The 14,400-nt window shown below is 36.5% G+C and overlaps 1 protein-coding gene across 1 annotated transcript in view; it reads right to left on the bottom strand.

The window, feature by feature from the left end:
- Positions 1-4,500: 4,500 nt before the first annotated feature.
- LOC150074899 (transcription activator GLI3-like) overlaps positions 4,501-14,400 on the bottom strand; it is a 331,720-nt gene continuing 321,820 nt past the window's right edge. Inside the window, exon 14 of the mRNA XM_090389398.1 lies at positions 4,501-6,898. Coding sequence (XP_090245524.1) covers positions 4,557-6,898 — 2,342 coding nt within the window. The 3' untranslated portion in view covers positions 4,501-4,556. The remainder of the gene's footprint in view (positions 6,899-14,400) is intronic.

The raw sequence follows: 14,400 nt of genomic DNA, 5'->3' as shown, positions 1-14,400 counted from the left end.
CACAATTACACCTAGATCTTTTTCATTTTCACTACCCTGAGTGTAGTACCACACAGTTGGTATGTTAATCTAAAATTACTTCTACCATATGCAGTATTTTGCAATTGTCAATGTTAAACTTAACATGCCATTTCTCAACCCATGAACTTAATTTTCCTAGATCTTGTTGCAGTAGCTCACCCTGAATACTGCCATTAACCACCTTGCCACCCTTTGTATCATCTGCTAACTTAGACAACCTGATATACCTTCATCAATATCATTAATAAATATTGAAAACAACAATTGGCCCATCACTAAACTCTCGGGACTCCACTACTAACATTAGTCCACGAAGAATAATCCATAGAAGTAACTTGCCTTTAATGCCACATTGCTCCAGTTTCTACAGCAGTCTTTTACATGTAACAGTACCAAAAAGTCTTCCCGAAATCCAAGTATATATCAAAATTATATTTTGCATCCACTTCCTTGGTCACTGCATCATAGTATCCAATCAGATGGTTCAGAAAAAACTGCCCCTGAACAAACCCATGCTGTGACTGCAGTATGATTGTATTCTTGTTTAGATGGTCCTGCATTACTTCTTTAACCAGGGACGCCTTTATTTTTCCTGGAACAAACATTAAGCTAACAGGTCTGTAATTACTTATGTTATCTTTTGATCCCCCCCCTCCCCTTTGAGACTTGGAGATACAATCACACAACTCCATTCCATAGGGATCCCCCCCCCTGAATCCAAGGATGATCTCATAATTATGGCTAAGGGTTTCTTACTTCCATTGCTGCCTCCCTTAATATAAATGGATAGATCCCATCCACCCCAGGTGCCTTTCTTGTGTTGAACTTCAATTTCTTTCACTTTCCTCATTTATTACAAAATCATTTAGCTCCCTGTTAGCGTTTGATAATCTTCTAGCATCCCCTACCCTAAAGACTTCCTCATGTGTGAATGTAGATGAAAAATACCTATTCAATTTGTTCACAACCTGAGAAAGGTCTTCAACAGTGAGCCCATAGACATTAAGTGGCCCAATCTGATTCAACCCCTTCCTTCTACTGTTAATATAAGCATAGAAGTCTGCTATTTTTCTTTGCATTCTATGCCAGAGACATCTCATAATCTGCCTTAGCTTGCCTAAGGCAGATTATGAGACTTGTGTGGCTTGATTACAGACTAAGTTATATCTATCATAAAGTTATATCTATCATAGGCTTCTGTACCACCTGATAATTTATGAGTCCCATGCACTTTTCTTCTCTACCACATCTCAATTGTTCATCTGAGGTTCATTTAGGTCTAAGCCTTGAACAGTATTTCTTTGTTGGTATGAAAAACCTAGTAGCCTCTTTGATTACTTCAAATTTAGAATTTGCTGTTTAATATCATCAGTTGATCCCACAGCAAAGAATTGAAAAACTCTGAGACCACTGTAGTCACACTTATGAAAGCAAGAGCCTTTTCATTTACCCTTGACAATAGCTATACCTTTAATTAAATTCCACATTAGTACACTGTGATTGCTGCCACCCAGTTGCTCTTTTACCTGGAGATTCTTAATGCATAAAGAATCACTGCTGATAACCAGATAAAGTATTTCTTCCGCTTGTCATCTAACATACTACTGTAGAAAACAGTCATCCAATAACTCTGTGAAAGTCTTGCTAGTGTGTGAGTGACCAACCTACAAATTCCACTCAACATCTGGAAAGTTTAAAATCCCCTTATTACACATTCTGATTTTCTGGCCTGCTCAAGTAATTCATATGGAAACAGAATTTTCACTCAGCTTGTTTTATTTTAAGTTAGTGTCTTTTTCTGGGTTTCCCCTATAGTTGATTCAGTATGGTTGTTAAAAAGCATGGTGGTATTATTTAGTTTATTATTTGGTATTATTTAGTTTAGGTTAAAAAGCATATGGTACTATATTCAGTTCCCTCTCCCCATTACAAGGTAATGGGGAGAGGGAACTGAATATAGTTTTACTGCTGCAATTTTGCTTGCATTTTCTTCATTTACAGTAAAATTTTATATCAGCTTGAACATGAGGTTCGGTACTTAAAAATTTTGTGCATTCAGTTTTGCCATCAAAGCGTTTTTTTTTTTTTTTTTTTTGTTAACTACTCCATTCCTTTTAATGGCCTTCCTTATAAATGTAAATGCATTTTACCGAATCCGAAATAAATAAAATATTCAGTGCTTTTTTTTTTTTTTTTTACCAATAATTATAAATGCTTTTGCTTGCCTTGATTATTCTAGGCATGATGAAAACATACATGACGTCAATAAGTAGTGAATGAGGAAGAAGAACGTGCAGTTTATTGATTTCTCTTTTTTTTTGTGTCCTTTTATTTAGCTTCAGTTCTGCAAACTGCAGTGTCTTAAGACTAGGCACCTATGGAGAGATCTGATTGAGGTGTTTAAGTCCTCTTAAACGGATTGAGTAAGCTAAATGTTGATGGCATTCTTCCGCTTGCTGAGAATACATACTGGGGGGGGGGCATAAATTCAAGTTGATTAAGGATGGTTGCAGGTAGATGTGCAGAGTTTGCCTTCAGCCAGTGGGTGGTTGATCGCTGGAAAAACTTTCATCTGTTGTTGTGGAAGCGGGTGGTTTGAATAAATTCAAAGAACTAGACAAATTTTTGGAGGATATGGATGGGTGAAGTGTGTAGATTTTTTTTTTTTTTTTTGCTGACATTTCATAAGTGTGCTTTCTTGCACCATTTGCCACTACTAATACTACTTCAACAATGTTAGATGTAAATGTATTTGTGTTGCTATTTATTACAATAATGTTAATCACTAATCCAAATTAAGAAAAAATGTATGTATTATTAATTTTAACTTTGCATATTTAGTTCAGAAAAACAGCCTTGCATGAAAAATGGAATGAAACCACTTCCCAAAACGTTTTTGGGGACAACTGGATATGCCAAAATCAGAACAATCCCAAAAACTGTGGGTGTCTGGTGTTGCTGTAACCAACTTTAGGAAATTATATTCTGCAAAACATCAAATTATATAAAATTGCTTTCCAGGAAACAATACTTAAGATATGCAGACTACGCGTAAGTAGCTTTCGGACAGCTTACTGGTAAATAGAAAGGTAAACGACTCTGGCATTGCAAGCAGATCCTGGAAAATCTGGAAATCAACTACTTGAGATTTGTTTACCAATCAGTTCACAAATTCCTCTTCAACCTTTTGGCAGACACATCAAAACTCAGTTTTTGATATATAACTGTGTATAACTTAGTTTTTTGTTTTTTGTTTTAATAATGCACTTTATAATTCTTTTCTTTATTCTAGCACCATATATAGGATAACAAAAATATCTTTAGTAACAGCAACCATGTTATCCAAAAGAAAAATATATTATTTCGTAACTACCTTATTTCCAGCGATGCAAACTGAAATAAAAATTTCCACTGGAGGTGTATTAAAATTCACATACCCCATATATAATTTGGAGACATTTTAATATTTAAAACCTTATGGCAATGACAGCTGGCTCTCTGGAATGAGTTTTTTTTTTGCAGAATTCTGAAATTTCGTGAATATAAGTTTCATCTTTACAGAATTTTTTTCTAAAAAATCGTAAATTAAATAAAATTCTTAAATAAGACCGACTGTTACTTTTTTTCTTTTCTTTTTTTTTTTTTTTTTTTGATGCAATAATATCCTCTCCATCTCTTTATATATATGCATCACCTGATTCGATTTTGACAATTTTATGAATTACACAGAAATTCTTCAGGTTCTGTCTTTGTAAGCCCAAATCTGACAGTTGATACAATCTGTCTCTGATTTTCAAAGCAATTTTTGTGTTGCATGTTTACAATTAGTAAGAACCGGTAAGAGATGGCAGCACATATTGGAAAAATTTCAAGGCAGTTCGCATATTAACAGTGATTGATACATTGCTTGAAACAACCTTCAAAATTTATATCTACATATGTATTATCCAGAGAACACATGAAAATGAGAGCTACAGACATGCTCCTGAAAGGGTTAGAATTTTTCATATAAATGGATGATAAAGAATGTGCATAATTTGTTAAAGAATTATGTATGGAAAAATTAATCATGAAAAAAAAAAAAAAACTAATGCTTGATACAAATTTTAATAAACTTCTAAATAAACCATCTGATGTTTCAGATAATTTTTAATAAACATGTGAAATTATGTTTGTTGTTTTGGTTCTTTGAAACCAGAAATATAGTTTCTGTGACTGGAAATATTACTGCATGAAATATGAAAATATAGGTATGTGTACACTTTTCTCAGAACTGGGACAAACAGCCTAGTGCAACAAGCCTTTGTATGCTTTACATAATCATTTATGTACAAAGTTCTTTTCTACTGACCATTATAGTATACAGTTGCAAACAACTTTTCAGTCACACGTAGTCACAGCATGCTCATACCGAGTAGGTTGATGAAAAAATAGACTTTTCGTATAGAGAAGTATATATATAGAAGTATTTAGTTGACATAATACAAAACATATGCACCGTACAATACCGAGCAGTATTTACATATATGAAATGATCACTGTAGAAGTTGTAAGTACCTTGTTTCTTCCACTAACGATGTGAGGGTAGAGTTCATATCATTAATAACCATGTTATTTGTTGACAGAAGAGGAGACTGCGTATGGGTCTTATCTGAGTTCCTGACTAATACATAATCATTACTAGAATATGTGTGTCCCGAACTGCAGTTCAACGTTTTGTTGTTTGTTATCTCTTTCCTGTCTGTGCTGCTAGTAACTGTGTTACAACCAGGTGACATATCTATTTGCTGACAGTTAGCACTTGGTAAAGTAATAACATCATGTGCAGACTGACTTTTGCCTCCCATCATTTGTTGGCACTGCTGTACATATTCTAAAGTTCTCTGATATGCTTCGGGCTGCATTCCAGATAGTGAAGATTGGCTTACGTTTTGGCACTGAATTTCTGGTTGCTGTTTGGAACAGTTGTGACACCTAGAAGGAGACATAGACTGTCCAGCTCCATGTTGGTTACAGTACTGAGTCTGACCACAGCAGTAGCTTTGTGCTGTTGCTGATTGCATGTTAACAGATACAGAGTTACTGTACTGACCAGACACACTGGAAGATTGCATTCCATTATTAAGTTTTTGTGTACAAAAGTATTTTTGTCTGCTACCTGAAGGCAAAGATTGTATACTAGGCGGAGGAACTTCTTGGTTATAATAGTGCCCTGAATTGAGTGTAGAATCACTAAACTGTCCTTGTGCTCTAGATGGGGGTTGAGAACAACAGTGCGTATCAACTGAATGGCAACCTACCATTAAAATGTTATGGTCCTGTTGTTGGGAATTACTAGGCACAGCTGATGTATTATACTGATGTGATGCAACTGTATGAGTCCCATTAGATAAAGTTTGATTGTGTTGGAAATCTACCAACTGTAGTCCAGTTACTGGCTGATCAAACTTCTGCTGTTGCTCCAGCTGTCCAAGTCCAACTTGACTTTGGTGCATTGTGCCTGTGTGTTGTTCATTAGTCACAGACTGATTGCATTGCATCCCAGTGACTGAACCACTATATTCCTGTTTCTGTAGTCTGTTGATTGGCTGCAAATTTTGTCCCTGAGGAGGAGGCGGAGGATAGGGGTACACAGCACTACGTAATGATGTACATGAATTTTGCTGAGACTGAGGGATAAGTTTTTGGTTTTGATTTGAATAGGCTATATTATTATATAGTAGTGGATTTTGATTCATTATGGCACAAGATTCATTTGAAAACTGAGAATTTTCAGCATTTTGAGGATATTGATGGTTAAAGTATGTGTTCGGTGCAGAAGTCTGTTGCGTTCCTTGTGAATGCCATTGTTGTCCTGATGACTGAAAATTATGGTCCTGTTGGTTTGGATAACTGTTGCTAGCTCTCTGTACTATAAGGTTGCTCTGATACTGGTTAGAATATGGTGAACTGTGAATCAAGTTCTGCCTATTACCCTGTTGATGCGGCAATGAATTATAATTGCTATTAGCAGAAAAATGATTACAGTGCTGTGTATAGGGTTCACAATGTTGGCTCTGAGGAGGATGTTGAAAGAGTGTTCTATTGCCTTGTTGTTGAATTTCAATGTACTGGCTAACACTAGATATGGCATGGCTTGTTTGTGAAGGTGGCCTCTCACCATACTGTTCTTCCTGACAGCGAGTTTTCTCAGCCACCTGATTGAGGTAGTGAACCATATCATCAGGTAAGACTAGATCTTTGTTCTGCTCAATTGGTTTATCCTCTTCTAATTCTTCAAGAGCAGATGCTACTTCTTCATTTGGATGATAAGAATGATTATTACTTTGTGCAGGACTTCGTGACTGAGAAATTGGAGGCAGCCGTGTAAAGTTACTGAAACTCTGTTTTGTAATTTCTCTAGCAATCCGACCAGACTTCTCTACAGATTGTAATGGATCACTAGCTCGACGCATTACCACACTAGGTAACTCTGCAGGAAGTGGTGTTCCAGCAGAAAGGCTGGTTTGTCTGTCTCCATCATCTGTTACAATTGTGTTTTGATTCTGTCCTAAAAGAGTTTTCCCTGTTTGTTGAGATGCTAAGGCTTTAGAGTGAAGGCGATGCAGATGAGCAGTAACATTAGGTGGTAAAGCTGACATACTGCTGATGCCACTAGAACGACGAGAACTGCCTAGGGATATAGGATCACATGGAGAATGAATGCCTTGAATACTACGTGATGCCTCACTACCCCTGCGACTAGATATATGGCTGCTAAGTCGCTGAGAACTTGCTTCGGAATACATGCTACTGTAGAAGGAACTGATAGTACTGGTTGTGCTGTCTCTCCGTCCTGTGTAATGACATCCCGGACTTGCTTGACATGGCTGAAAACCTATGGAGAGGGGGGAAAAAAAGTGAATGAAGTTGTTTTCTCTAGGATGCAGTTCTGTTACGGTCAGTTTGTTATTAAATTATTAAAAAATTGTAGAGCCATATTCAAATTCAAATATATATATATTTAATGTATTTTTAAGACTAAATGCACAGGGCATAAAAGCATATGGGTTTAAATAACTATATATCGGTGTAGATACACCATAGTTTACCCATAAATTAAACTACATACATAGTAATGGCATCGTTTTTAATTGTATCTGATATTGTGGCTACCTTCACAACGAGTTATTTATTCTCATTGTTATTTTCTTAATTTTATTCTATTATTTACTTTTATTCTTACTGTTATTTATTCTCAGTGGATACCACCACCCAGACAGCACCGTTTCAAAGCTGTTGGCCTATCATCGATGGGTGGGCAGGTATCCTAATAATGCAAACATGCCATCACAGTTGCAAAGTGGTTCCACAATATGAGAGATGCCAAATGGTGAACAAATGATAATATATTTTAAAGATGAAATGCACAGGACATAATAGCATATGAGTTTAAATAACTATATAATATCGGTGTAAATACACACCATAGTTTACCCATAAATTAAACTACATACGTAGTGCAAAGGCATCCTTTTTAATCGTATCTCATATTGTGGCTACCTTCACAATGCAATACCAGGTATTGCACTACTTCGAATAAGTAACGCTTCTCTTGTAGAGAAGACTACTGTTATTTATTCTCAGTGGATACCACCACCCAGATGGCACCATTTCGATATATCTACACCGATATTATATAATTATTTAACCCCATATGCTATTATGCCCTATGCATTTCGTCTTTAAAATACATTATCATTTGTTCACCATTTGGCATCTCTCATATTGTGGAACCACTTCGCAACTGTGATGGCATATTTGCATCATCAGGGTACCTGCCCACCCACCAATGATAGGCCAACAGCTTTGAAACAGTGATCTGGGTGGTGGTATCCACTAAGAATAAATAACAGTAGTCTTCTCTACTAGAAAAGCGATACTTATTTGAAGTAGTGCAATACCTGGTATCTTGTAAAGGTAGCCACAATATATGTAGTTTAATTTATGGGTAAACTATGGTGTATCTACACCGATATTATATATTTTAATAGAAGCTATGGAAACACTGTAGTTACACAAATATCTATAAAACAATGGTTCAATTATTTTATTAATGAAACAACATTATCCACCAAGTGTAATCATTAAATATAAAGAATTGATAAATAAATGAGACTGAAACAGCATGCTCTCGAAACAACAAGCTTTGTCCCAAAAGTTCCAGAACTGAGCTTATAAAAAATTAGAGAATGTACTCAATGGTGAGCTGAAAAAATTTTAAGAACCAGCTCACATGATTGTAAAATTGCTGCAAGCAATTTTTAAGGGGTAAAATATGAATTGTAAAATTGGTATTTATTGATAAATTGCATACAGTGAGAATATCCATTTAGAGTAATATCCCACACAGCACTGATAATTGGTACTGAAACTGTTCCGTGTTATGTGAAACCATGCTGATTGAGATATAATTATAATGGGTTTTAATTGAATGCATACCAGAGAAACAGTCTATAAACAAATTATAATAAATCTATAAACAATTTGCACTTGATAGCCAATTAAAAGGATTTTAATTAAAAAATATTACAAAAATTTTATTAATGAAAAGGAAACATCATGAGAGATGAGAAAAAATCTTTATTGTTTATTTAGGTATTTCAATAAAAAAAAGGCTGGCGAAGTTGTCTCTTCTTTTTCTCGGTGCACAAGTCTGTAGCATCGAACCCCGTCTTGTAAAATTTGTCGTATCTTGATGCTATGTTCAACATCTGGATCTCCATTCATAATTGCCTCACAGGCCATGTCAATCCCCAAAAAAATTTTCTCCAATTCTTCTGTTGAAAATTCTTTTGGTGCCACTTCAGAATTGTTTTCCTTTTCTTCATATGCAGTTTACTCATCAATTTCAAAGAGAGTTGCATCATTTAAGTCATTTGCATGTAAGTCAATGCAGTTACGTACATTGGCAGTGTCCAAAGTTTCGAATCCCAAGTCTTTATCGATCTTCACAGTGTCTTCGGTAATTGTCTGAATTTGTGATTCAAAACCACTGAAATCATTTCCAAATGGGGCAAAACATGCTGCCAAACAGAATGCATGTTGTTGGCGGTGATTTATAGCCAATATGCAAATATATTTTCGATCGTATTTAAAGGGGTAAAAATAAATTATGAAATGAAGTTATGAAATTATGAAAAGCTCTCATTTCATCAGGATGGAATTAAGAATACTGAACACTGTTGCATGTTGCCACTGACTGCCTGAGGGAAGCTATTGGCACATGTGCACGTGAGACAATAGAGTTGGCATTGCAACATATATATATGCATACCTAGGCTACAACAATGCAGCATATATGTATAGTATGTGTCTAGGCTATTGAATGAGCTTTAATATGTACAGTAAATTTTCGAATTAAACTTAAACTTAATTAAAAACCGTGTTATAGTGAAACCCGTGCTGTTTGAAGCCGTGCTAAGCTAGGTATTCTGTATTTAATTTTATTTTAATTTTATACATTAGAGTAATTATGCATTTTATACATTAATATTTTTATACAATTTGTGCAAAGTAATGAAGAATAGTTTATTCAATATATTTCCATAATCTCATTTGTTTTTCTGTTTATGAACTTTCTTAATATCTTTGACAATGCATATCTACAGCTGAATGATGATGTTTTAACCAGCCTTTAACATAGTACTTCGCGTTCCACTGATCTACCAGTTTCTCCAACATATTAATTGTGACTAAATTAGATAAATTGGTCTTTGAGGCTGTCGCAGACATTCTATCAGATATGCCAGCAAGCTGTACTTGCTACTTGGGAATCTAAAACACTGGTGGAACTGATATTTGGGTGACACCCAAGCCATGTGGACCCAATTTCGGCGAAGTCCAGGCAGTCTGTAACAATCAAAACTAATAGAGCAAACTTATCTGCAAAAAGATCTAAACCTCCCAAACACTTCCTAGTTCATTTTACAAATATACGTGATCCCAGTTCTAATCTCAATGATGTACATTTCCACTTATAGTCTGCCAAACCCCATGTAGTTTTTCTGACAGAATCTCAGTTATCGGTTAATTCAACCACTGCTCATCTCAGTTGCCAAAATTACTCACTGTATGATTCCTTTCACCTTAAAGGTGGTACTTGTGCATATGTGTGTTCCAAGTAATCCCCAGGGGCTCACATCTGGTGAGTATGGGCTTGGCACACCCAGGGTTCTGAGCTGGATATCATCATTCTTCTCTTTCTTTGTGATTCCTTTCTACTTCTGCTCTTGCTCTCTCTCTCAGGGTAATTCAGAATTTTTTTTTTTTTTTCCCGCTGGTGCAGCATAAGCCTCAGGCTTCCTTTCACCATATGGCCAATAATAATAATAATATTCACTGTCAGAGACTTGGTAATTTGGAATCTCCTCTTTTCGATCTTCTCTGGCTTAAAATCTCTCTACTTCATTCTATCAAATTTATCTGTTGTCTCTACTCTTCTCCCAACTCCACTAATCACTTGGAACTCTTTGACTTCCTCTATTTCCAACTTGACTTTCTCCAGTCCAACTTTCCTAACAGTGAAGTAATTTTCCTTGGTGATTTTAATGTTCACAACTCCAGCTGGCTTCCGTTTTCTAGTCACACAGACCCAGCTGGTCAAGATGCCGAGGCTTTTGCAATTACTAATGACCTTGCACAGATTGTTCATTTACCTACCAGAATACTGGACAATCCTAACCATATGGTCAACACGCTTGATCTTTTTTTGCAAACAACCCTTCCAAGGCCAAAGTGAGTGCTCCTTTAGGCACCTAAGATCACAACTTGGTGATTGTCTCTTCTCCAATGGAGTCTTTATCTCATGGCTATTCCTAACCTCGTGGCATTATAAGAATGCAAAACGGAATGACCTGCGAGATTTCTTTTCCTTGGTCGGATTGCTATTTCAAAACTTCTGAAGTCAACATTTGCTCAGATCATGTCAGTGAAATTATTCTTGTAGCAATAGAATCCATTATCCACACTCCACTTTAAAATCTTATCCTTTATGTAAACCTTGGTTTTCCAATAAATGTGCTAAGGCTGTTCAAGAGAAGAATGTCGCATATCATAATTGGCTTGTTTTCAATTCTTCAGTTTCATTTTCTGCCTACACCAAAGCTCGCAACAATTGTAAAGAAGTTATTAATCAGTCCGAACTAGAGTTTGAACAGGCTAAGAGTAGAAAACTTGCTTCTTGCCCTAATGGTAGCATTCTGGTCTCTTGCCAAAGCTATTGGCCGCAACTTTTGCCCATCTCTGCTCTCCCCTCTGTCCAAACCAGATGGTTCTGTTGTCACTTCAGCCAAGGATAAAGCTGACCTGCTAGCATCCCATTTTTCTTCCTCTCATGTATTAATGATCTTGGTAAAACACCTCCCACCATTTCCAGTACGCTCCATTCAATATCTCCTTGGGTTTTCCGTCAAAAGGATGTCAGAAGGATTTTGACGAATCTTGATGCTAAGAAACTCCAGGTCCCAACAGTATTTCTCCACTTATTCTCAAAACCTGTGCTCCTGAACTTGGCCTGTTCTTTGCTTCCTTTTTTCACTTTCTTATTCCAAAGGTGTTTTTCCTTCTGCTTGGAAATTTGCTGATATCCTAAAAAGTAGTCAAGAAATCAATTAACTGCCAACTCTTAAACTATCTAGAAACCTTCCATCTGATCTACTAAGTTGTCTTTGCCCCACTGGAGAATTACCTGGAGATCGGCATTTAAGGAATTTGTTGTGGATGTTCGAGAAGTTGAAGCAGTATGGATTCCATCAGTGTCGATCCACTGGTGATATTCTGGCTTATGTTACCCATGTATGAAAAATTTCAGTGGAAAAGTTTGGTGAAATGCATGCAGTTGCTCTTGACATATCAAAGGCTTTTCATTGTGTTTGGCATAAAGGTCTTCTAAACAGTTTCTGTCTTATAATTTGCCAACTGTTTTTTGTAATTGGTTATTCAGTTTTCTCTCTGATCGATCACTGAGGGTGATGGTAGATGGCTCTCTGTCTTCTAACTTCTCCACTAATGCTGTTGTCCCCCAAGGTTCAGTTCATTCCCCCATTCTTTTCCTCTTGTATATTAATGACCTTCCTTGACTGGAAATCCTATTCATAGTTTTGCTGATGATAGCACATTGCATTCCACTTTCCATTTTGAGAAACCTTGCCCTGCTCAATCAGCTTCAACTTCTCAGATATCCGCTACCAATTCCTTTAATGCCGATCTCCAGGTAATTCTCCAGTGGGGCAAAGACAACTTGGTTGATTTCAATCCCAAAAGTCAGTCCTGTCTTTTCTTGCAAAAAGGATTCTTCTGCTCCTATACTTATCTTTGGTGACACTCCAATTTCTAGGCAAGATGATATTTCTCTTGAGGATTACCCTGACTTCTAATCTCTCTTGGCACAAGCACATTACAAATATTGCTTCCTCTGCATCTAAAAAACTTGGTTTTCTCTTTCGCTCTCGGCGTTACTTTTCTTCCAAACAGCTGTTCACTCTGTACAAATCGCCCTACCATGGAATATTGTTCCCACATCTGGGGCGATGCCCCCAAAGTCTCTCTCAGGCTTCTAGTTTCCATTCAGAATAGGGCAATTAGGTTAATTAATTACTCATCTAATAGAGTCTCTCCACTCTCTGTCTCATGGGCATTGTTCTTCTGAATTGGCTTCTATAATTCCCGCTCTCTCTTTCAAAACAGTCCGAACATGTCCAATTTCAAACTCACAGAACCAACTTTTCATCTTCCTTGTTTATTCATTCAACCTTCGTCCATACATATTTCCTGAAAATTACAATCTACAGAAGTTCAAGTCTAATGTCAACAAATATCTTCTCAACCTCCAACCCACGCACAGTACTAAGTACTATAGGTTCTAATACCTCTCATGTTTGGATGCTGTGTTGATGCTGTGTTGCCTGATGATCAAGTGCAAGGTCTGGCATTGATGTGGGCATCTGAAAAGTTGATGGGCCCCAAATTTAAATCCTTTTTTTTCATTAAAAAAAAAAAAAAATTAGTGAGTAATGGTAAGCCTAGACCTTTTTTTACTATAAATACAGTTCATAAGACTAAAACCTCTTTCTGCTTCTGCACTATTGATTGCAATTGTGTTTAAATTTTTTTTGCTCTTGTTATTTTTGATAGGAGATTTTGATTTTTTGATTCTATATTCATATCGACAAAATCTCTAAAATGATTTAAATATTTCATAATTTAAAATCTTACCAAGGCTTTTCAGTTTATTTTCTCCTCTCCATAGAGAAACAATATTTTCTAAATTCCACAAATCTCGATTGAGTATGTTAAAGAGCTCTAAAAATTCATTAGAAGTAACTTGTTCTTATAGAAATCCTTTCTAAAGTTTATATGATCCCACTTTAGAAGTCAAGCATCCGTGTATTTGACTAAACTTCATTTAACTTGTTAGTATTTAAACAATTGCCTCATATTTACCATTATCATTTCTTAATTGTTTTATGGCATTGAGTGCATACTTAATGAATTTGTCCGCTTTATATATTGTAATTTCTCTTGATAGTGGTGTGTTTGAAAGCTGTAAAAATTTAGTTAAAATGTCAGTAATTAATGCTAAATCTTTTATGAAATTTTTGTTTCTTGCTAAACCATCATGCTCTTTATTCATTTAAAAATTGTGATATACACTGAAAGGACAGAATTCATGGGATACCTGGTTCCTGGTTAACATGATTCTGTCATCCCTCTCGCTAGTGGACATACCCACCGCTTGGCAAATATATAGGTGCATTCACATAGACAGTAATTCAGTGTCAGTATGGATAAACGTCATGAGTTAGCCGACTTTGAAAGAGTGATGATAGTGGGTGCCCGATGCATGGGTCACTCTCTTGTAGAGGTGGTATAGAAATTGCACTATCCCCTTTTGACAGTATCAAGAGTGCATCGGGAATATGGCAAATCTGGAATAACATCTCATCGTTGGCAGCAGTGCTGTGGGCGGAGAAAGGTGGTGGATGAGCATGGCCATCAACGTCTGTCTTGCATTGTTTCAGCCAACTGGAGAGCGACAGTGGCAGAAATTGCAGCCTACTTCAACAAGGGAGGTGCCAGAAATGTCTCCACCAAAAATATCAGGCAATCAATAGGTTATGAAAGCCACCAACCTACCAGTTGTGGTGTTAGCAGTGTCCCATTGCTAACACCACAACACAGGACTCTATGCCTCATTTTGGCGAAAGTACATCAGTACCTTGGATTATTGTAGACGGGTCTCCTGGTCCAATGAATCTCATTTCCAGTTATTTCAAGTGGATGGGAGGCTGTGTATCTGGCGGAAACTGCACAAAGCTATGCACCCGTCATGTCAACAAG

Source organism: Mastigoproctus giganteus, unplaced genomic scaffold (assembly GCF_048544385.1).
Source record: "Mastigoproctus giganteus isolate SK-2022 unplaced genomic scaffold, ASM4854438v1 scaffold_15, whole genome shotgun sequence".
In the NCBI taxonomy this organism is placed as follows: Eukaryota; Metazoa; Arthropoda; class Arachnida; order Uropygi; family Thelyphonidae; genus Mastigoproctus; species Mastigoproctus giganteus.
This window is presented reverse-complemented; position numbering and strand designations above follow the sequence as displayed.